Source organism: Rhinolophus ferrumequinum, chromosome 15, assembly GCF_004115265.2.
Source record: "Rhinolophus ferrumequinum isolate MPI-CBG mRhiFer1 chromosome 15, mRhiFer1_v1.p, whole genome shotgun sequence".
Classification (NCBI taxonomy): domain Eukaryota; kingdom Metazoa; phylum Chordata; class Mammalia; order Chiroptera; family Rhinolophidae; genus Rhinolophus; species Rhinolophus ferrumequinum.
Genome location: NC_046298.1, coordinates 40,384,043 through 40,407,966, shown reverse-complemented (window position 1 = coordinate 40,407,966; position 23,924 = coordinate 40,384,043). Strand labels below are relative to the sequence as shown.

At 49.3% G+C, this 23,924-nt stretch overlaps 1 protein-coding gene and 1 pseudogene across 1 annotated transcript; both read left to right on the top strand.

Moving 5' to 3' along the window:
• The window catches only part of LOC117035372 (carcinoembryonic antigen-related cell adhesion molecule 21-like), a 28,531-nt pseudogene extending 22,353 nt beyond the window's left edge, over nt 1-6,178 (top strand).
• A 3,857-nt stretch (nt 6,179-10,035) lies between these two features.
• Nucleotides 10,036-21,982, top strand: LOC117035515 (carcinoembryonic antigen-related cell adhesion molecule 6-like). The gene is made up of 8 exons (XM_033129421.1): nt 10,036-10,138; nt 11,033-11,392; nt 14,997-15,275; nt 15,682-15,936; nt 19,120-19,255; nt 20,019-20,071; nt 20,747-20,778; nt 21,839-21,982. Exons 1-8 carry the CDS (start codon nt 10,075-10,077, stop codon nt 21,935-21,937), a joined length of 1,278 nt encoding a protein of 425 aa, XP_032985312.1. The 5' UTR covers nt 10,036-10,074; the 3' UTR covers nt 21,938-21,982.
• Nucleotides 21,983-23,924: the final 1,942 nt, after the last annotated feature.

The window sequence follows — 23,924 nt, the reverse complement described above, 5'->3', positions numbered from 1 at the left end:
ATGGGCATTTTGGTTGTTTCCATGTCTTAGCTATTGTGTATAGTGCTGCAATAAACTGTGGAGGGCACAGCTCAGCTCCAGGTCCAGTTGCCATTGCTAGTTGCAGGGGGCACAGCCCACCATCCCTTGTGGGAGTCGAACCAGCAACCTTGTGGTTGAGAGGATGCACTCCAACCAACTGAGCCATCCGGGAGTTCAGCGGCAGCTCAGCTCAAGGTGCCGTGTTCAATCCTAGTTGCAGGGGGCAGAGCCCACCATCCCTTGCGGGACTCGAGGAGTTGAACTGGCAACCTTGTGGTTGAGAGCCCACTGGCCCATGTGGGAATCGAACTGGCAGCCTTCGGAGTTAGGAGCAAGGAGCTCTAACCGCCTGAGCCACCGGGCCGGCCTTTGGGAACCTAATTTTGACCGAACAAAGCAAGTAGAAGAAAATTCAGTGTAATTTCATTTTTGTGAACTTCTAAAACACTCAAAATAAAATATATGGCTCAAGGATACAGCGTGTGGTTGAAAACTAGTGCAGATAGCCTAGGAGGCTATTTTGCATACTGCTGCTGGGGGGTGGGGGGTGGGGCGGGGTCGGGGTGGGGGTGGGGGCTGGGAGTGGGTTGGGTTGGAACATACAGGGCCTATGGGGAACTGTTATATTCTTCCTTAAGCCGGGTGAAGACACACGGTGGGTTTTTTAAAAATGGTTGTTCTCCATGCCCTCATGACTATGTTCAGTAGGACACGTAAAAATAAAAGAAAAGTTTTAAGTTTTTTGTGTCCTATTCAAGAGGTAAAGAAAGCTCTTGTGTAGACAGACAAGCTCAGTGCAGACCTTTACCAAACGCCCTTGATGATCAACTGCGTTCTTAATAACATGGACTTTACAACCAGGAATCATAAGACATTTGAGAACAATCTGTAACAAAAGAAAAGGGGGCAATGAAGAAAAGCCAGGTGGCCAAGGTGCACACACTGTGAGAACATGGCATGCAGGCAGGGTCTGGAGCAAATGGACCGGCGACTGGGGGGAAACTCACTTCAAGTTTAGAAAGACACATCAACATCCTTAGACTTTTTTGGATTCAGGAAGATGCTGAATGAGCTCCCATGAAAAGATGCGGTCAGGACAAGTAAGAGTTCCCAGAAACTAAAAAAGTAAACCAAAAGAGTGCAGTGTGATTGCTGAAAGATCCACCGAATGATCTGGGACAGGAACAAAACAGAAATTGGCTGGGCCCTGGGCCCAGAGGATGCCGGGAGCTGCCTGGGCTACTGTGCCAGCTTCATCTTTGGCACTTGGTCCCTCGCACAGCATTGCCCATCTCCCAAGAACCAGAGCCCACAGTGGCAGCTGCTTGAGACTATGGCTGCAGCTGCTGTGCTGCCAAAATGGGGTATGGGATTGTCTCCAAGGGACCAGGGAGGCCAAGCTAGAATGAGTCTCAGAAATCACCCCATCCATCCCCATTTTATAGATACAACTGGGGAAACCAACCACAATGTGAGGGGAAAGACAGTACGCATGAGAGAGAAGTGGTATCAGGACATGCGCACCTTAGCTTAGTGTTTAGAGGATGCCACCTCTGTTCTAAGAGTATGAATTCTGTGAACAAATCCAGTATTTAGACAGCTCTACGAGGAGATTCATAGGATATTTGTTCACGAATTAGGTTTGAATTTTATCAAATATGGTTGATGTGGTGAATTACATTTTGACATGAAAAGCTATTTGCTTTCCTGATATAAATTCCACTTGGTCATGATACTTTTTGTTTGTTGGTTGGTTATTATTAATTCTGGATTGGGTTTCACTGATATTTAATTTGATTTTGTATGTATATTAGTCAGTGAAATTGGTCCATATTTTCTTGTCTGGTTTTAGTGTCAGTTATACTAGTCCCATAAAATGAGTTAGGGAATGTACCCTTTTTAAACCTTATAATTCTCTGAGACGGTTTGTTGAGGATTGTCTTTAACTGGGGATTTGCTAGAACTCACTCATAAAGACACCAGGGGCTGGCACTGTGTGGTTGGCGGAGGGACAATACTGGCGCCCACTTTAGTTTCTTTAATGCTTATTGCTCGATTCATACTACCCATTTTTTTTGTTGAGTCAGTTTTAGTTTACATTTATCTAGATAATAGTCCATTTAGTCTCGGTTTTAAAATATATTGGCATAACATTCATGGTAGTCTCTGGTAAATTATATGACCTCTCTTGTATCTCCCTGATATGTCCTCTTTAAATTTACATCAATATATCAATCAATCGCTTTCTTTCTCCCAACGCCCCGGTTTGGAGGTGAATGGTACAGGGTGGAGAGAAACACGTAACAAAGACCCTTTCCGTGACCAGACTTGAACCAGGCTCCTCTGAGCCTCTGGTCAATCACATCTGACCTTGGGATCTGCCTCCGACCCTGTAGCATCCAGATTTAGCAAGAATCCTGCTGAGTCAGTTTAGCCAGAATCCCCCACCCTTGATATCTGATCACCCTCCATATCTGACCAAATTCCTCATCCCTCACCGTCCTCGGGTAATATCTGATCACTCTGGCCCGACTTCAGTAAGAATTCTCTTAGGTCAGTTTAGCAAGAACTACTTTACCCTCTTGGTAATTTTCCATCCCCTGACGGCCCCACCCTGCACCCTGGCTATAAATCCCTACTTTTCTTTGTTGATTCAACATTGAGCTCAATCTCTATTCCCTGTTGCAAACCCCACCGTAGGAGTCCCTCTGGACAGAGTGAGTCTTGCCACCTTTCACAAGTGTCAGGACAAGTGTTTCTTTAATACATGTAAACAAATACTTACAATATGGTTGATGAGTTCTAAAGAAAGTACACAAAAGTGGCTCTGGGGTCACAAGGGAATCAATTAATTGCATTTTAGGGGGGTAAAGGTCCAAGAATTGGGAAAATATAAGAAAAGTGGTAGTACCCAGGCTTGATGGGAAGTTGGGAGCCGGCACCGCTAAACACTGTTCAGGCCAAATTGATGGAGGGGATTTGGGGCAGTTCAGTAGCGCTCAGTCACAAAATGTGCACATCCTACGAGTGAGCAAATGGACTTCTAGACATCACCTTACAGCAAAGCACAAGGACAGCGTGTTAATGTCCATGGCGTCTGCTGCAGCCGAGTCTGACTGATCATTGAATCAAAGGCATTTCGGGCCCAGACAGCAAACAACCACCGAGCATTTTCTGCGTTGCAAGGCTCTCCCGTTCTCCAGCCTGAGATGGAGGTGTGACTGCGAACCCTGAGGTAACTCTAATTATGTAGAGTCCAGGTAACTCTACATAATTGCTTGCATATGGTGGTTTACTTTTATAGATTAGGAGGAGGAGGACAAATTTACAAATCTCCTGTAACCCCTAATACGGCAGTGATCTGTCCTCCTGGGAAAACCTCTAAATTATACCATTTAGGGAAATGTTGCTCATATTCTCACTGTTCTTGAGAATTACCTGAGGGGCTTTTTGATGATGGAGATCCCCAGACTCTGTGTTCTTAGGACCACGCCTGAGATAAATGGGGCTGAGGTAGAGATGTGCTGTCCTTCCAGTGGGAAGAGCTGCAGGGGTGCAGACAAATGGGGGGATGAGTCATTGTAACGTCAGGAAGGTAAGAAGGTTAAGAAGAGGGATTGGTCTATAAGATGAACCTTCGTTTATTAGCTGCAGAAGGCCTGCCCATGAATCCTTGCATTTAAAATAAATGTTTGTTAAAGGGCTCTCAAATTCCCTTACCTTGAGACTTCACACGTGTCCAGGACCACCACACACACATCCCCCACACCCCTCCACACCCGCCCACCCACACACACACCTCAGGAAACCCACCTGGTCATGGACAACACCAGACAGTCATCAGGCGCAGAGCAAAGAGAGCGCATGGCCCTGAAGACGGGGCCCCATCAGCTCAGAGACAGCAGTGAGGGCAGTGATGGGGCTGGGGGTGGGGGGCTGCAGGGAGCGGGGAGGGCGCCAGGGGGCTGGGTACTGCCGGCCAGGGGGCGCTATTCCAAACAGAGAACATGTCTCTGCAGCAGCCCACACGCAGAGGGGCCCCGGGCCCAGCAGCCAGGGCCTCCCACCAATATCAACCTTGCACCAGGGTACGCAATTTGCAGTCGGTGCCCCAAATGGGTGGCACTAGGCTGATGGTGGCATTAGGAAAAACATCTTAGGAAAATTATACCATAGGAGTTTCTTTTCAATTCAGGATCATAAACCGTGGCAACATTCCTTCAGTATGAATCTACCCCCGAAAATGGACTTAGTCGGTGGCTGGACGGTGTCAGGAGCTCAGTCCCAGCACCTGGGGGCTGCCAGCTCCCTCCCCCCAGGCCCGAGTCCCTCTCTGAACCACAGGAGCCTTTGATGCTCCCCCATTAAGGGGGGAGGGGGTCTCTGTAGTGTCCTCACCATCCACCCCCCACCTCTAGACTCCGGGCAGAATCTGTTGTCCACTCTCAGATGTGATACTTCAACTACCGACCTCCACTTCCGTCCTTCAGCCATCCCAACACGGTGACAGGCCCCGCAGGCGCCTTCTGTACGGGATCTTGAGGGGAAAGTTCTCACATACAGTGGCCCTCACCTCCTTACCCCAACCTCCATCCTCAGCGCCTCGTCATTACCCAGCAGCACTGGGACACTTTCTTTTTTTAGTAGTCAGATGCTTTCCAACCAGGGGGGAACGTGTGCCTGTCTCCTCTGTGCATGGGGATGACTAGTAGACATGGACAGAGGGAAATCGCATGAGTGTTCACAGATGATCTATACGAACTGATAAAAGTTTAAAATCATAGGAGGGTCTACGTAAAATCCACGTTCCCAAGCTAAAACACGAACTCTAAGCAGCTCTCACCATGTCCTTAAGAACTAAATTGTAAAGAGTGACATTAATAATGAACTAGAAGAATGAAACATGCATCACAGTTACCGGTAAAACTGCTCTCTCTTTGTCCCTCAAAGAGCATCCCAGTGGATCACCTTCCTTTTTACCGCGTAGGAAGGGGATGCATTCCAGTCAGCAGGTCTCCCCACCTCCCTGAAGCAACTGTCCATCTGTAAGTTTTGTGACCTGATAGAAATTAGCCTTTCTCCCTTTAAATCTCAACTAAAAGACTGGAGGCAGCTCCTGAGCAACCACCCACAGCCGTGTTATTGGGGTGCCACAGCGCCCTGCAGTCTGTGTCCTCACCCCCCCCACACACACACCCCGGGCAGGTGTGTCCCAGGCAACATCCTACAGCCGCGATGCCAATCGTGACCGGAGCCCTGTGCCCCTCGCTCGGGCCGCATCTGAGCTGAGCTCTTGGGAACCTTCTGATAGCCGAGTCCCCGTCGAAGGCCCACCCCGCCGCCCGCTCCTCCAGGACAACAGCAAGAGCGCGGGGCCTGTGCACGCGCGAGTCCGCGCCGCCGCCCCGCGCCCGGAGTCTGCGCCGCATCCAGTGCGTCCAGTGTGAGCACTGGGTCCGGTTCGGTGCCCGCAACCAAACTAATAAAAAATAGAGAGAGAGGGAGGGAGGGAGGGAGGAGAGAAGGAGAGAAGGAGAGGAGAGAAGGAGAGAAAGGGAAGGAAGGAAGGAAGGAAGGAAGGAAGGAAGGAAGGAAGGAAGGAAGGAAGGAAGGAAGGAAGGAAGGAAGGAAGGAAGGAAGGAAGGAAGGAAGATGCTGCGGGACGAGCATTCGCCAGTCCCGGCCCCCGGCGCTCACAGAGGCTTGGAGGTGCGTTCCCACCAGGCGGCCCAAATCCCATCCCCGCGCCATTCGCTCGGTTGAGATGGTTACGCGAGGCGTAGGGTTTGGTCAGCTCCGCACCGAGAGCGGTGTGTGGCCCGGGGACCTCAAGATCGCTCTTCTGAGAGCAGGGACCCTGATCTGCAGGGCCTCCACCGTCGGAGAGCGCCCAGACCCGAGTGCCAGCGAGACCGTGCTGGGCCCTCAGGCAACGAGAAAGCGAGCCCGAGGATGGACCGGGAACCGCTCCGGGTTGACAGCCCGACAGTGAGCAGGAGGCGGAGCCTGGGCGCCCCAGACCAGAAATGGGGCCGTCCCTTCCTTGTGCCCAGGCGGGCCTCGGTACAGAAGCGCCTTCCCTTCTGTCCCGCAGGATGACACAGAGCCTGATATTCGGCCCCTGTCTGCGGACCACCTGCTGCGGGGACAATATTAATAGGAGAGGGTGAGTTCACGAGAGCCCCTGTCCAGCCAGGAAAGGTCTGGGCTGTGCTCACACGGCCCCTGGAACCAAGGGACCGTGGACAGCTCCCAGTTTTCTCCCCTTTGCAAATGCAGGTAGGGACACAGGAAAACAGAGAATGGGGCCCGCTGATGTCCACACAAATAGGAGCAACGAAGGAGCCACCATGGGCAGCAGACACATCGCGGTGCCACTTCCTCTCGGTCCCTCCCCCAGTGTCCTGAGCCCTCCTGCCCTCTTCAGCCCAGGCTCTGGAGGAAAGACACCCACAAAGCACATCAGCTCTTCAGAAAAGCTACCATCTTGTTTCGTCTCACCTGCCCTCATGTCCTCCCTCTCACCGGCTCCTTGTCATTCCAAATCCGCATATAGTGCCGCCTCATAACTCTTGGTCCATCAAGACTTGCTCTTGCCTCCCTGTATCTGCCCGTACGGTCCCCACTTGGGATGCCCTCACCTCCTTTCTCTGTGAACCTGCTCCTTCCCCTTCTTTACAGCCATCCTCATTGGCCCTCTTGCCACAAGGTCATCCCAACCTCCACAGGTGGACACAATGGACCCCCTCTAACTCCCTCCTCTGACTCTTCTTTGTGCTCTGACATGTCTAAGAGCAATAACCTATGCTCATGTCATGTGTCCTATGCATCCCGGAGTTTCCGAGAGACAGGCAGGACGAGGCTAGCTGTCATTCTCAACGGGCCCCATCGCTCCTACACACGGTCCTGGCACAGGAAAATGGTTATAAGTGTTCAGGGAATGAATAAAGGAAGGGAAGATGGATAAATGGTGGACACGGCTTCTTCTCCCACGTAATTACTATGAAAGTGCTAAGGGCGTGAAGAAATGGACATCCACTTACACTCCCCATGGTGCATTGGGGCAAATTTTATACCAGGTAATGTGCAGGTTTCTCTCCTAAGTGTTGTGTTTGTTTTAAAATAAAATTCACCATGTTTAGCCATTTTAAAGTGTGGGGTCAAGGGATGTGGCCTGTCTGGTCCTCCCAGCTTTCTTCCTGCTGTGGGTAGACGGGGTGGCTGGAGTCCTGCACTAACCGTGGGACATGAAGAGGTGTGTTGTACTGTGTGTCCCAGAATCAGAGTTTCTTCCTGGACACCAGGCCCTGGGAGTGAGAGGGGATTGACCTGTCCTACTTTCCCCCTCTGATCTCCTGACAGAGGCCTTCACTTCCTGACACACCCAGTTCCCTGCTCCTCCATTTTCTCCCCCACAGACCCACAGCCCAGCTTTGCAGCCACACATACCTCTCCAGCCAGGCGGCAGACATGGTATAATTTACTAGAGACAAACACAAACTGATACACATTCCTGGAAAATTGAGCTTGGTGACATCACTTTAAGGAAGGAGGTAAGAGTTCTTGGAGCAACAGAGTCTGCGACTCACGGAGCTGACACATGTGGAGCCTTATGCTATGTGACCCATGTATGTGTCAATGAACTGATGTTGAATAAACACAGAGAAGGGCATGGCGACTGCTGCATTTCCCTCTTTGGCCACCCACCAGAGGGCGGCAGAGCTACTCCGCAGCTTGGAGCCTCCCAGGGGGCTGCTGACCCCCCTCAGCAGCTCCACAGCCCACCAGGGTCCAGCCCTCACCAGCCTCACTCAGTTCACCGTACTCCTCACTCTCCAGGCTTCCCACACTGGACTCTCTCAGCTCCTCCAGCAGCCAGGCGTCTGCCCAGCAAAGGCCAGTCCTCTGTAGGTAGCTCCTCCCCACCGCCCTCTATCTTACAGGGCAAACGTCCACTCATACCCACTCACACTGTGGGTCCCAGCCAAAAGGAACCTTTCACAGGGTAGCTCTATTATATGCTACCACCTCACTAACTACTTCCCTTCATACTCCCTCTCGATTGTCATTAATTAGTCACTTCTATAATGACGTAGTGAATGCCTGGCTCCCTGCTCCAAGTACAGGGATCACATCGTGCCTGTTCTCTGCGGTATCCCCTGGCCAAGCCCAGTGCTGACATGGAGAAATGCTCAAGGAGTGCTGTAGTGACAGGAAATTGATCAAGCAGAGACATACACCTGGCCCACTGGACACTGGAAGAGCACCGTGTGTGAAGACACACAGGCACTGGTGCCCTCGAGGGTTCCCCGGTGACCTGCATCCTTGACTCCCTGAAGTCGGGAGGACAGGTGTGCCAGGTGTGAGGGATGGGATCTGTCAGCAACTAGGACACTGACCACACCCACCCTGTGAGTTGTGAGCAACTTCATTTCCCAATATGGGCTCTCCCGGCACCACCTGTCCTTCCATCCTGACACACGGTCCTGACCCCAGATCCAAGGTGACAGCACAGTAGTCACATGAGTCTGGATGAGTGTCCCCAATCCTGACCATTCTGCTCATGGGCCTCTGAGAGCCTGGTCCTGTGGGGATCCCCATGCAGCTCCCCACTCCCTGCTTGGCACCACTCATGGGGAAAGGCAGGGTGACCATAGGAAATTCAGCTGAGCAGAGGACGGAGGGCCCACCCAGAACAGTCAGGAAGCACATGGACAAGCCTCCGGGGTACAGCTCAGCCAGTCAGACCCGAGGGGGCCAGAGTCTGGCTGAGACTCGCCCCTGGTGACCTGTGGCCCACAGACCCAACTGTCCAACCATCATGGGCCTCTGCTCCCAGTACACACAGAGATTCGCACTTCACACCGCCAGGAATTACTATTCCCTCTGGGACACCCAGGTCCTGAGAGTCTGTCTGTGGAAGCTGTGGCCAGGCTAGAGCCCCATGTAGATAGATATTGGGTCCCCTCTATAGCCCTCACCCAGCTTGGCCCCTTCTCACCCCCGGAGTCACCTCTGTGACCTTCCTGCTGGGAGGAAATCCAAGCTTCCCAGAGCATTTGAGAACACAGGGAAACCCCAGTGCCCAGCTGGGTTTCTGTGCCACAAATGGAAATAATCCCCCAGGGCTTGGGGGCCCCTGGGGCTCTGTGCGGTGCTGACAGACATAAGACCAGGACAGAGCAGAGACCAACACTGGGGTGGGTGAGCCGGCCTCTAAGGAGACACGGGTCCCCATCAGCCGTGCCATTGTGCTGCACCTCAGGCCAGCACAATCAGTATCCCCGGAAAGCTGGAGAGATGCAGAGTCTCTGGTCCACAGCACACGTGAGTCAGAATCTGCATTTGAACAGAATCTGCAGACCTTCCCTCTGCACAGGTCAGGGGGAGGGGTGGCCCCACGCCCACATCACAGGGTCACAGCCTGGCCAGGAATCCACATTAGCTGGGTAGCTGCTGAAATAGCATTTCTTAGGTGTCACCTGGGCATAGAATCTTTACGGAGTTCCTTAGGTGATTCCGATGCAAAATGGGTGTGACATCCCTGTGACAAGAGTTCCTGATGTAGCCACGGAAGCTCCTGCTCTGAAGGGAAAAGCCAGAGGGATGAGAGAGGGCTCTGCGGGAAGGTACTGAGTACCTGCCAGTGGGGCTGTGGGGAATGCCCCAGACACGGACACCTCAGGCTTGTGCGTGTCCAAACAGGGTGTTTGTGTGCGCCTGTGTGCGCGTGCGTGCGTGTGTGCATGTGTGCGCGCGTGTGTGTGCGTGTGTGCGCGCGCAGAGGCCTCAGCAGTTCCCAGGCAACAGAAATGTAGACAGGAGGAGGAGGGGACAAGGGAGGTAGAAATGAGAGGAGGACTAGGGAGGGTCCTGGGCAGAGACTCCGCCCCCCAGCCCACGTGACTGGGGAAGCACTCCTGCCCCCAAGGAGGCTCAGCGCACCTGGAAGAGGGACATCAGATGTAAGGCGTCTAAACAGCGGTGCCTGTGCGTGTTTCTGGAGCCCAAGTTCTTCTCGCAGACATTGGGATCGAGCAGGCAGCAGACACCATGGAGCCCCCCTCAGCCCCTGCCCGCAGAGGGCGCGTCCCCTGGCAGGGTCTCCTCTTGGCCGGTGAGAAGGGACGATTCTGTAGGGGAAGACAGGAGGATGGGAGACAGAGAAGGACTGGGGTATCCTGGGTAGGACAGGGCTCTCAGAAGGGAGAGAGCGCTTCTGTTTGAACTTCAGGGGAGAACACTGGAGCACAGTAGGGTGGGGGAGGGGGCTCGGTAACAGGAAAATCTCAGGATCTGGAAGTGGTGAGGGGCAGGAAAACCTCAAAGACAGCGTTACAAGTAATTAATCTCTGAGCAGTAATTTCTAAAAACATGATAATAATAACAATTTCTGTCAGGGTGACACCAGAAAAAGCTTCACCAGGGGATATAAATATTGTCCTCACCACCAACCTCAGAAGTGGGCAAATACACAGCAGGAGGAGGAGGGCCCTGGGAACACCCGTTCATTCACCCAGGGGTATTTGCAGCCTGTTCCAGGCACTGAGGTACAACAAGACCAGACAAGCCCCTGCCTGCATGGAGCTCACATTCCATGGGGAGGAGACAGACAGGAAAGATCTAGATGTGATGTCAGGTACCCACAATGCCATGAAGGGAACAGAGCAGGGAAAGGTCAGAAAGTGAAGATGGAAGGACATTAGAGCAGCTGGTCAGGGCAAGCGTCTCCCTAGGACGCCCCTGAGTGTCAGCAGGGGTCTGAGGGCAGTGAGGGGCTGAGCCGGGCAGACACCTGGGGAAGAGTATTGGAAACAGAGGAAATAAGAGGTTCAGAGGTGCTGGAGTAACGGTGGCCACGCTGCTGACCGTGACCATGGGACACACACACACACACACACACACACACCACAGGGCTGAGAGATGAAGAGACCTGCTCAGGATCCAGGGCCTCATCTTCCATCCCAATACATAAATCCAAATGTTGATTAATTTCTCCCTTTCCTCCTAGTCTCACTCTTAACCTTCTGGAGCCCGCTCACCACTGCCCAACTCGCTCTTGAATTCATGCCGTCCAATGCTGCTGAATGGGAGGATGTGCTTTTCCTTGCTCACAATCTGCCTGAGGATCTTGCAGGCTATGCCTGGTTCAAAGGGGGAAGAGTGGACAGCAAACGTCAAATTGCATCCTATAAGATAGACACTGGAGTAAATAACCCTGGGCCAGCATACAGCGGACGAGAGACAATATACCCCAATGGATCCCTGCTGTTCCAGAAGGTCACCCTGGAGGACACAGGATACTACACTCTACAAGCCATAAAGACAAATTTTCACAACGAAGAAGTAACTGGACAGCTCCGTGTATACCGTGAGTAACTCCTCCCTAACCTCTGGGTGTCGGGTGGGGTGAATTCTACTTCACACACGCAGACTGACAGCCTGGACTCTGCCCCCACCCCCTGCATTACCTCCCACGTTGGGGCTTCAGTATTTAGTGCAGGACACACACAGTGAGACAAACTTCACACGATCAGAGTTCCCTTCCCGGATTCCAGCCCCTGCAGACATTCACCCCAGAAAGAAGGACCAGTCTGATGGGAGCAACTCAGCAGAGGGAGACCAGTCTCAGTGCAGCCCCTGGGCCCCTCCTGTGACCACGACCCCGAGAAAGACTCTGCAGAGCTTGTCAGGGCCTGGCCTGAGTGGCCCCCTGGGGTCCTCCTGGAGAAGCTCAGCCCAGGCAGCCCCTCCCCTGTGCCCTGTCCCAGGGCTGCTGACGCCAGGGACGCTGGGGATCATGTCCCACATTGGGTTTGGCCTCCTGGGCAGGGCTGACCGGGAGCAACGATTTCCCAGGTGCCTGAGCCCCGAGGCTCCGGAGCTGGTCACCAGCCAGGGCTCAGCCTCAGGAGCCACATCTGGGCAGGGGCGGGGCCTGGCCTTCACCTGAGCCTGTGTGGAGAGCAGAGACAGACAAGGTCGTCGGCCATTAGCCGACGCCCTGGGGGACTTAGGAGACCCCAGCGCAAGGTCAGCGTCCCCAGGGAGGGACAGCGGAGAGGAGATGCTCCTGGCAGCTCCTCGTCCACCAAGGATAGAACCAGGGAGCCCTCTCTCGTGGATTAAACAATAACTGATGCCGTTACCTTGGGCAGCACTTCTATTCCAAGCTTTAGGTCAGGTAATCGTGAAAGAGTTAAGATTCACAGGCAACATGGCAAGCCATTTACCATTTATCCTGTTTCATTTAGGGGACACTGAGTGACAGGGGGACACAGACCATGACTGGCCAATCAGAGTCATGCCAACATCTGTCTGCAGGCACAGCCCTGTCCTCTCCTCCCCCCGGGGCCTGTTATGCACATATAGACCCTGAAACCAGCTGTTGGTTCAGGTCCTTTCTTCTTAGGCGTCCCCAGTTCAGAGGGAGAGATTCTGGTCTGGGGAGTGAAAGCAAATGGAAAATTAACCTGGTTTTACTCTAGAACCAAATCACCTGCAGTAACCACCACAGTCAGTGCTGGGACGCCCAGGCCTCCCCCTCAGGTGGCCGAGCCCCCCCTCCCTGCACTGGCCTTGAAAGCAGTTGTTTCCTCATGTGTTGGTGTCACTCCCACTGGAGTATAAAAGAAAGGACTTTGCTTCTCACTCCCCACTCCACACCTGGACCAACATGTAACAAAGCTCAGGGACCAACATGTAACAAAGACTCAATTGCTTTTGATGCAGGAGGAAGGAATTATGCGTGAATGAGTGTGATTCATAATCTCTACAGATTCTGGAAGCTGGATGCAGAGTCCTAGGAGGTTTTGGCCACACCTGTTCCCTGTCGCTCCAGAGCCTGGGACCCATGTTGCATCCCTCTGACCACCTGCCCCCAAAGCCCCCCCAGGAGCCAAGTCTCATGGTGACAACGGGGCTGCTTGCCGCGGGAGGGTTTCCTTTCTCTGGACCAGCCATGGGCTCTTGGTCCCTGGGGACTCTGAAGTCACCTGTAATCCCCACTGCTCATCACCATGGACAGTTCTGGCTCTCTGCTCCTTCCCTGTCCCTCGCCTGCCTCCTCCTTCATTCTAGCCACGCTGCCCTGCTCTGCTCTGCTTCCTCCACCCTGAACCTCCCAGGATTCTCCCACTAACACCTGTGGCCAGGCCCACCCTCCTGGGCAATAGGAAAGGACACAGAAATCAGTCAGAGCAGCAGCCCCTGGCTCCATCATGAGCCAGTTTCCCTGGTCACCAGGAGCACGAGCTTCCGCTGTGTCCCCGTCCAGGGCTCCTTCCCTCCCTGATGCCAACAAGAGGAACAGGCCACAGGACAGAGACTGTGACCCCTTGATATGGTGTCCACGTGACTCAACCAGGGAGTCAAAGACAGAAGCACAGGTCTGTCCCCAAAAGCTCTTGGGCTCACTTCACCCGACTCGTGACTCATCCTCGTCCTGGTGTGAGGCTCCCGTTCCTCCCAGTGGTTCCCGAGACCTTCCCAAGGTGGGGCTGGTGACCCTGTGCCATCTGATGGCGTTCTGCCTATTTCACACACGTGTGTCCTCGTGCTGACACCTCACAGACAGTGAGATCCACAGGCCACTGTCCCTTCTCTTAGATGCTGTCCAATTTGGATGAATTTGCTCAATATCTAGCTGTTTCCTGAGTTAGAGAGAAAGGGAAGAACGCATGCCACGTGCCCGTGTGGGGGCTCCTCCCATTTCCCCGATCGTCCATAGAAATTGGTGACAGGGACCTTCTTCCTAAATTTGCTAACATAACACATATTGTTTCTACTAATTTGGGCTCATTCCTCCTTTTATACAACAGAGAAACCTAGACTTCCCTTCTGATAACTTCTGTCTCTTAACAGGACGCACATTCTCTCTCTCCCCAGGGAGCCACTGATTTCACATCCACTGTAGCATCTTCCTTTCATCACAATGTGACCTGGTTGGACGGCAGAACCTGGTCTACGAACTTCAGTGCTAGACAGACATTCCTCTAGAAACTTGTTTTATCTTAGGTGCATTGATAATGATTTTTGCATATTCTTTCACAATTTAACTTCTACTCAAATTTCTATCTCATAACTGTCTACAAATGGTCCACAAGGGTTAGATTTTTCAACAAGTTCATGCTCCCCCACTTTCCACAAGTCACCCCTTCTGTATTTGCTATTGTCTAGCAGGGTTTCAGGAACAATCGACATGGTCCTCACTGCCCTCAGCAGTGGGAGAAGAGACATCTAAGACCAAGGGCAGAGAGCATGGCCCTGCCACAGCCAGCCAGCTCCCGCCGTCCCCTCACTCTTTTCTAAATTATTCCTGCACTCTGCTCTGTCCTTTGTGGGGTCACTGTTTCTTGTCAGTCACCGCTGAACACCCACCTCGTGGCCCTGTAGCCTAAGTACTGAACTGACTGCCGACGTGCTTCTGGTCTCCCCGTGTATTATTCCTGCTCACACACCCAGTTCCAGGCCATACTTACTGCCCGGGCTTGCCGGGCTTTAAGGACTATGGGACGGCCCATCATTGCTCACCTCTACGACAAGCTTGGAAAGTGGGGCTTCCGTGAAAACACATCTCGACCAGCAGTGCAGGTCTGTGTAGCTCGAAGGGGCTCAGCACCTGCACATTCCAGGTGAGCACCTCAGGGTTGTTCAGGCAATCAGCTGGTCAGTGAAGAACCAGGACAGGCGCCAGGTGGTCTCTGACTCTCAGTCCTATGTCTTTGCGTGATAAAACCCTGATACTTAATTGACACTTGAGAAAGTCTGTGTTTTCTCCCAGACGTAGAGCTGGCGGCCTTATGTTCTCTGAACACTCAGAGCCTCATGCATTTGTCTTGTGATACACAGACCTGCCTTATTCTTTGAAGGACTCAGGTTGGCTGAGAGCTGACAGGTGCCGACTCTGATTGAAGATGCCTTTGGAGGAGTCAAAGGTGCCACACAGGGCAATGTTCTCTCTGTTATCTGCACAGCGGAGTTACCCGAACCCAACGTTACAAGCAACACCTCGGACCCCGTGGAGCACAAGGGCCCTGTAGTGTTCACGTGTGAACCTGAGATTCAGGACGCCACCTACCTGTGGTTGATCAACAGTCAGAGCGTCCAGAACAGTACCAGGCTGGAGCTGTCCAAGGACAATAGGACCCTCACATTACTCAATGTCACAAGGAATGACACAGGACCCTATGAGTGTGACATCCGGAACCCAGTGAGTGCCAGCCTCAGTGACCCATTCTACCTGAATGTTCTCTGTGAGTAACTTCTGTTCCTACCTGGCCCAGGCTGCCCACCCTAATCCACACTGCGAGAGGCCAGGCTACATCCGTCCCTCTCAGGTCTGAGTACACGGACCCTCACCCCTGGACACCCATACTAGCCATCACTCCCTCGCCAGGCAATCCGGGCAGGCCCAGCTTTGAGCTGAGACTAGGAGGGGACGGGCTGCTCCTGTCTCGAGAAGCTCGGGGTCAATAACCTCTCATGGGGGAAACTGGTTAATGTCTCAGACTCAGGCTCAGTGAACGCAGGGAGTTATGGTTGGGACTTTTTGAAAACTAGGTTTATCCAGCTGAAAAGGACAGTATGGCCTTTATACAGACAAGGAGTGTCCCTTTTCCTCTGATTACATCACATGTGGCTCTGTTCTGTTTGCTCCAGATGGCCCGGAGGCCCCCACCATTTCCCCCTCAGACACCCATTACCGTTCCGGGGCAAACCTCAATCTCTCCTGCCACGCAGCCTCTAACCCGCCCGCACAGTATTCTTGGCTTATCAATGGGAGGCCCAAGCAATCCACACAGGAGGTCACTATCCCCAACATCACTCCGAATGATAGTGGATCCTATACCTGCGTTGTCCATAACTCTGTCACTCGCCTCAATGGGACCGCAGTCAGAACTATCACAGTTTCTGGTAAGTTACTCCCTGGACCACCAGCGCTAAGCTCTGGGGTGGAAGTCTCTGATTTTCAGAAAAGAGCCTAGAGGTTCTTTGCCATCCTGCAGCCATGGCTACAAGCAAATCACAAATTCTTGCCCTGAGCCCTCCCATTACATCTCTGTAGACTCTCTCTTCTCCTCGCTCTTCTGATTTCTCATGGTAGAGTGTGGGTCCAGCCTCACAGTGTAGAAGGGGGTTCTCTCAGCCCCAGAAAGCCCCATGTGGTCGAGGGAGCTTCACAGAGGGGAAAAAACAAACGTGCTCAAGGGCAAGTTGCTTCTTCTGTCACTAACACATTCGTCCAGTCACTTCTTTATTTTCTGTTACCTACTGCATGTGCTATAATGAACATACAGGGCTTTGGATCAAGCTCACCTCCTTCCCCCCAAACAAAAGGATAAAACTACATATAAGGACAGGTGAGCAGGACAGACTCCTGCTCTCTGCTCTGCTGCAGGTCACCTGGTGACTGACTCTGCTCTGATGCCTCTGATGGTAGAACAGAGGCCCGTGGAGGAGTTAACACGGGCAAGCATGTCCTCAATCTGGCCAATCTGGCTAGTCGTTGATTTCTTTTACCAATGTTTTGTAATTTTTCAGTATATGATCTTTCACCTTGTTTAATTCCTAACTACAGTGGTACCTCGGTTTTCGAATGTCCCTGTTGATCAACATTTCGGTTTACAAATGCCATAAATTTTATGGATCTATGGTATCATTAGCTAGTAAAATTCCTGCTAAGTTTGCACTTTTAGGGGTTGATTTTAAAGGTCTGGAACGGATTAATCCATTTTGCATTACTTTCTATGAGGAAACGGTGCATCGGTTTTGAACGTCAGAACTCGAACGGTCGTCCGGAATGGATTACATTCGAAAACCGAGGTACCACTGTATTTTATTTGTTTGATGCTGTTATAAATGGAATTTTTAATTAATTTCCTTTTCAGATTGTTCATTGTTAGTGTTGTAGAAATACGACAGACTTTTGCATGTTGATTTAGCATCCTGTAACCTGTTGAATTTGTTGAATTTGTTTATTCCAATAGTTTGTGTGTGTGTGTGTTGTATTTGTGTGTGATATCTTTAGTGTTTTCTACATGTGGTCATGTCATCCATAAACAAAGATCATTTCACTTCTTTCCAATTTGGATGCCTTTTATTTCCTTTTCTTGCCTAATTGCTCTGGCAAGCATTTCTAATACTATTTTGAATAGAACTGGCAAAAGCAGGCATTCTTGTCTTGTTCCTGAACTTAGAGGGAAAACTTTCAGACTTTCACCATTGAGAATGATATTAGCTGTTGGCTTTTCATATGTGGTCTTTGTTGTGTTGAGATCTATTCTGGTTGAGTGTTTTTATCATGAAATTTTTATCATGTTGAATTTTATTGAATTGCTTTCATTGATTCATTTTCCTTACTAGTTATAGGGTTATTTGTATTTTCTACTTCTTTGTGATTCCATCTTGGGAAGTTTTGTGTTTCTAGGAATTTGTTAATTTCATCTAAGTTATCCGATTTGTCAGCATACAATTATTCATGGTACTCTTAAAATTCTTATTATTTGTGTAAAATTGATAGCAATTTCCTTACTTTCATTTCTGATTTTATTCATTTGAAACTTCTACATTTTTTTCTTAGTCAATCTAGTTGAAGGGTTGTCAATTTTGTTATTCTTTTTTGAAGAATCAACTTTCGGTTTCATTGATTTTTCTCTACTGTTTTTCTATTCTCTATTTTATTTATTTCTATTCTAATCTTTATTATTTTCTTCCTTCTGCTAGCTTTGGGTTGAATTTGTTCTTTTGTTCTAGTCCCTTACGTTGTAAAGTTAAGTTGTTGGTTTGAGGTCTTCTTTTTAATGTAAGCATTCACAATGACAAAATTTCTTGCACAAGATTCTTAACTTCTCTGAGCCTCATATTCCTGAACTGAAAATTACAATAAGCATTCCTGTTCCTGGTATTGTTTTACATATTTCATGCAATAATCAATTAAAGGCTTAGCAAAATGCACACACAGAGGAAATGTTCCATGACTGTTAGCTGCTGTTATCACTTCTATTATCATCGGCCTCTATGAAGTCAGGTAGTCCTCGAGTCAAATCTCAGATCCACCTCTGACTAGCCATATGACTTTGGGTAAAATTTTCACCACTCTGAACCTCAGTTTTTTCATCAGTAAAGTGGAAATAATGTCTGACAGTGTTTAGCACAGAGACTGGCACATACTAAGTATTCCATAACAGTAATATTAACATTAATATTAGTTATCAACCTTGATTGGTGGGGCAGTGGAAATAAAAAAAGAAAAAAACAAATGCAAATGTATAAGGGGTGCATTACACACATAAATCATTGGGACGTGGTTACTGACCAATATGGGAAAGCAAATAGGAGTTGAGTGCAAAGTTCCAAGCCTGTTCGTTACTTTCCATCCCCTGAGATGCAGCCAAGATGGGATTAGACATACAAGATATTTATTGGGAAACATGCCTGTGAAGGCCAGTGGGATGGGAGTGGGAGAAGCCTGGGAGATTCCTCAGAGCACAGTGCAGGTCTGATTCCTGTGAAGGAGAAAGAGGAGGACGTTTCAGGTTGCAGTGCAGTTCTAAGAGAGTATCCACAGGGGTGATGGTGGGCGGGGGGTAGGGGGGCGGATACTTGAGGTAACTTCACCATCAGAGGAAAAGCATTTCTCACAGAACTGGGCTTATTTCATATCCCTGCTGGGAGCCTTAGGTAGCGTGGTCTCCATGCAAAGGAGACAGTGAATTCAGAACGCACCACCTTCCGTCAATGAAGTCTCCCTGACAATAGACGTGACAGGCACATATTCATGGCTGCAAGCATGAAAAGTGGGAAGTAATACAAAAGTAGCAATCAGCCTTTCTCACATTTCCAAAGCTTCAAAAATATCTGAGCGCAGAAAGACCAGGATGGAATTGAGGCAAGTCTGACCATCAACCTAGAAATACAGTGGCAAAAAGTATTACAAGGATATAGTCAGCTAGTGATCTCACAGCAACCTTCCCACAGAAAATGTATTCCTTAGAGGAACAGGTAGAGACTACTTCCTGTTGACAGTTTTTTCCCAGGGCAGCCGCACTGTGAAATCATGTCACCTTCATTCATTCTTCTCTTTTCTATCCTCGACAGATGAATCCTCTATTCCTGGAAAAGGACGTTCTGGCCTCTCGGATGGGGCTATTGCTGGCATCGTGATTGGAGTCCTGGCCGGGATAGCTCTGATAGCAGCCCTCGTGTACTTTCTGTGTATGATAAAGAGTGGAGGGTATGGTGGCCTTTCTCTTGTCCTGCTTTCTCCAAGGCTAACCGCCATGCTTGGGAGAGGGAAGGAGACGCCCCTCTGTCTCTGGGCCTGCATCTGCTCCTCCTCCTTCCAACACCCCTGCTTCTCGGCACTAATTCCTGTGGTCTCTCCTTTCCTGGGTTTCAAACTTCCTGTGCTCCATTTTCTCTTGGGCTGGTTATTCCCATCCCCATCTGGTTTACCGGGGGCGGATCGAGTTATATTCCTTAGTCCCCAGGCAGGGAATTCATGGTCCAAGAAGGAAAAGAAATGAGGATGAAAGGAGGAGCAGGAGAAAGCGAGTTGTGTGCTCTGTCAACCATAGGAGGACGGGGGTGAGGGGGACGGGATAGGACAGGAAGAGAACTTAAGAAAAAGCAGAAACCAAAGGCCTCTTGAGCAATAAATAAAGTGTGTGTGTATGGGGGGGGGCAAATGGGGAGAAGCAGCATCTACCTACAAAAGGGAGAGGTGTCAGAGTACACAGAGGCTCAGAAGCAGTTGGAAAAGAAGGGACCTAAATGTGAACCTCAGGCAAGAGGAAAGGAGTGCACACTAGAAGGGATGGTGGGTACATTGAAGAGGAGGCCCAATGAGCAAAGGCAGTACCAACCCTGGTGTGACTGAACACTGAGGAGCCCCAAGCAATTATCTGCTGACAGTATCCTTCCTAAGTCCTTCCTAAGTCAAGGAGCAAAGACGCTATGCTTGGGACTAGCGGTCACAGTGTGTGATATTCATTTAGGGTAAGCGACCAGCGCGATCTCACAGACCACAAACCCTCAGCCTCCAGTCACAGTAAGTAAAGCCATCACCCAGTGAGCGTTGGTGTGTTCCACCACATGCCCTGCCCTAGCAGGGAATCCTGGATTCCCAAATACTCCCTACCTTCTGAATTTGTAGAGGGCATCTCCATTTCCCAACCTCACGTTGGCGTAAGTCCTCACATCCTTCTAACCACGAAAGATCCCGCTGAGACACAGCCCCGGGAGAGACTCACTCGGCCTAGGCCAGGCAGGCCTAAGTAAGATGGACATGTTTCCAGGAGCCACTCCTCACCCTTACTCCTTCCCTCCTGCCTCTTACGGATGTGGGCACTGTCCTTTGGTGAAGCACTCCCTATCTTGTGGCGCTCTGGGTGCTGTGGGCCTCAATGCCCCTCTTTGCCACTGCGGCCTGTTGCTGAGGAACACATCTGGGCAAAAATCAAGGCCTTTGAACTGAGAAAAGTCTTCAGAAGTGGACTGAGGCCTCCTCCTGCTCCCCCTCTGGTACTAACACCCTGCGTCTGGACCCCAGACTCTGAGGAAAGCCAATTTCTTAAGTAATCACGGGCTACCTCTCTACCCCATCTTCCTACCACCTGCCATCTGCTTCAGCTAGAAATGTGGACAGCTTAGGACCACCACCCTCTAAGGCTGTAAGTCAGCTTTGCATTTTCATGGATTGATAACTCTTCTTTCACTTCCCCAGGTCCGGGTCATTCTGACATCTCACCTAACAAGGTAAGCACAGCTAGTTTCACTGGCTCACGTGCTCATGGAGCTATCTCTGTGTAGAATGGATTACTCTTGAAGACACAAATGCGAGAGCCAGTTTGGGTCAGAGTTCCTCAATGCAGCAATAAACAAAGACATATTGGTTAGTTACTCGCTTGGTCTACCTCATGCAAGAGCTTGGACTCTGGAGTTATCGCCAACCAGTGTTTGAATGCTGGCTATGACTCTTAGTAGCTGTGTGACCTTGGGCAAGTAACTTAACCTCTTTGATCCTCAGCTTTGTCATCTGTAATTTGGGCACGCTGCCCACTTCAAAGAGATGTTGAATGAATTAAATGAGATACCAAACGCAAAGCACCAGCCCAATGCCCAACACCAGGAGGCACTGAGTCATTCTCCCTTCTCTACCTTCGATCTGACCTTGCTCTTACTGTCAAAGGATAATGTCCATTCCAATCGGTCTGAGGTCTTTCTTCATTTACTTTATAATAATTTTACCAAATTTCACTCATCTTAGCCTTTCAGTGGAGCACACATACATACTGCAAAGGACTTCAGTCATAAGCATATGACAACAATGTATAAGTTTTCATGAGTTGAACATACCCATGTAAGCAGCACGGAAATCAAGAAACAAAACATGTCATCCCTCCCCAAAAACCCTCCAGTGACTTCCCTCCAAAGAGTAACCGCTATCCTGAATTCTAACGCACGGGGTTAGTTGTGCCTGTTTGTGCTCTCACATTGAAAATCACAGCATATCCTTATATGTGTCTGGTTTCTTTCATTCAAAATAGTTTTGTGAGATTTATCCATATTGTTGTATGCATTTGTAGTTGTTTTTTCTCATTGCTGTATCATCGTATTCCCTTGTATGAATACCATAATCTGTCTCTTCTAACGATCAGTCAAAGGATGTCAGCAAGCAGAGCTCATGGGTAATAAAAGCCCATCTCCAAAGCCAGGAGTTTCAAAGCGGTGAGAGCAGGTGCTGCTGAATCACAGCAGACAGGTGAGGGCCTGACCTCTGACACTGATCTAACTGACTGCTGCTCCTGCCTTTCAGATCGATGAAGTTGCGTATTCGTCCCTGAACTTCAGTGCCCAGGAATCAAACAAACCAACTTCAGCTTCCCCATCTTCAACAGCCACAGAAACGGTTTAATCAGAACTAAAAAAGTAATGCAACCTGCCCTGCTCGCTGCACTGCTGAATTATCCCAAGCTTCTCATCTCCATCACTGGGAGATCTCTTTACCCTCAGGAAAAAGGAGAATCCTCTTTCCCCACTTTACACCTTCATGAGGCACCTCTAGGCTGCCTGGCCAGCCCCTCCCTTCAGTGTCAACAGATGAAAAGGTACACAGGGGAGTCTGAAGGAAGCCCAGCCTTCCTTGTCATTGAAATGTGGCTGGTGAATATGTACTAGAAGCAACAAAGTCTAGAGATGCTTTGAAAAGCAAACTTCTGGCACAATTATTAAAAAAAAAATGAGAACAGGCACAATAAGCAATATTAGGAGTAAAAAAAGGAAACAATGACAGACAGCAGAAAGTAGAGGGATATTACGAGCATCTCTATTGCAAATATTTGAAAAATTAGATAAAAAGAATGAATACCTAGAAAGATAAAATGAAACCAGAACTGAGGCAAGAAGGAAGAAAGGCATGAGGGGGCCTCTTAACCAATACAGAAACTGAGTATTTTTGATCCTTCCAATAAACGTTACACAAAATCTAGATAATCTGACAATTTGACAGACAGTTTTCCAAACAATCAAGGAACAATTCATTCTAATGTTACACATACTCTTACCAAAATAGAAAAGAGAACACTTCCCCAGCTCTTGTGAGGCTAGTATCATCTTGAGCCCCCTAAACCAGAACAAGCACAGGAAGGAAAATAACAGGCTAACATCAGCATATACAAACATCCTACATGATATATGTATATGTAACCACACTCCAGCAATGAATGAAAAAGATACTGTGCATGAAATATGGGTTAATGCCAGGAATACAGTGAGTTTCACAGTAGAAAATCAGTGTCATTTACACTATTAATGGTGTAAAGGAGGAAAATCATATACATCTTTCAAAAGACAATTTAAAAAAAAAAAAACTCCACCTAAAATTCAGCCTCAATTTATGTTAAACACTCAGTAAACCAGAAATAAAGGGCGCTTCGTTAATCTGATAGACTATCATAAGGAGACTCCATGACATTGCTTCATAATAGCAAATGTACTTTTAAAGATAATATTTGTAATAGCAATCTAGGAATAAACAAAGACCTTTGGGTGCAAGGCTTTTATATAGAAAACATGAAACTTGACTTAAACACATTCACCAATAACTAACAGATGATAAGTAACAAAACAGATGATGAAAATATCCATTCTTCCCAAATTATCAATAGAATTTATGACTCCCTGATCAAATCCTAGATTTTTCTTTTAACTTGACAAGCCAATTCTCAAATTAAATAGTGTAACAAAGGGCCCTGAAGAAGAGTCACAAGGTGGCAACTGCCCTGCCAGATGGGAGGGGCATTGGGAGTCCGGGTGAAAAGGGGGAAGGGATTCAGTGGTACAAATTGATTGTTACACAGTGTCATGGGGATGGAGGGTACAGCATAAGGAATAGAGTCAGTAATATTGTCATAACTAGGTATGGTGTTCGATGGGGACTAGGTTTTATTGGGGTGATAGATGAGAGGGAGTTGGGGGCAGGTGAAAAAATTAAAGGGGTTAAGAAATACAATTTAGTAGTTACAAAATAGTCGCGGGGATGTAAAGTAAAGCATAGGCAATATAGTCAATGATGTGGTAATAACTATGTGTAGTGCCAGGTGGGTACTAGACTAATCAGGGGATCACTCTTTAAATTATAAATGTCTAATCACTATGCTGTCCACCTGAAATTAATATAAGATAATAATGAATGTCTGTAACTGAAAATTTTTTAAAAGGGGGCAAAGGTGAAGGGGAGTAAGGTTCAAATTTCCAGGTATAACACAAATAAGTCACTGGGATGTAATATACAGCAGAGGGAATACACTCAATATTTTATAGCACGTCATGGTGTAAGATGGTTGCTGGACTTATCATGGTGATTACTTCTTTCGGTATACACATGTTGAATAACTATGGTG

Bases quoted from the DNA above. Each gene is read 5' to 3' on its own strand.
- LOC117035515 (XM_033129421.1), top strand. From the start codon at position 10,075: ATGGAGCCCCCCTCAGCCCCTGCCCGCAGAGGGCGCGTCCCCTGGCAG. The intron at 10,139-11,032 runs GTGAGAAGGGAC...CTTTCCTCCTAG, and splicing joins GCAGGGTCTCCTCTTGGCCG to TCTCACTCTTAACCTTCTGG. The intron at 11,393-14,996 runs GTGAGTAACTCC...TTATCTGCACAG, and splicing joins TGGACAGCTCCGTGTATACC to CGGAGTTACCCGAACCCAAC.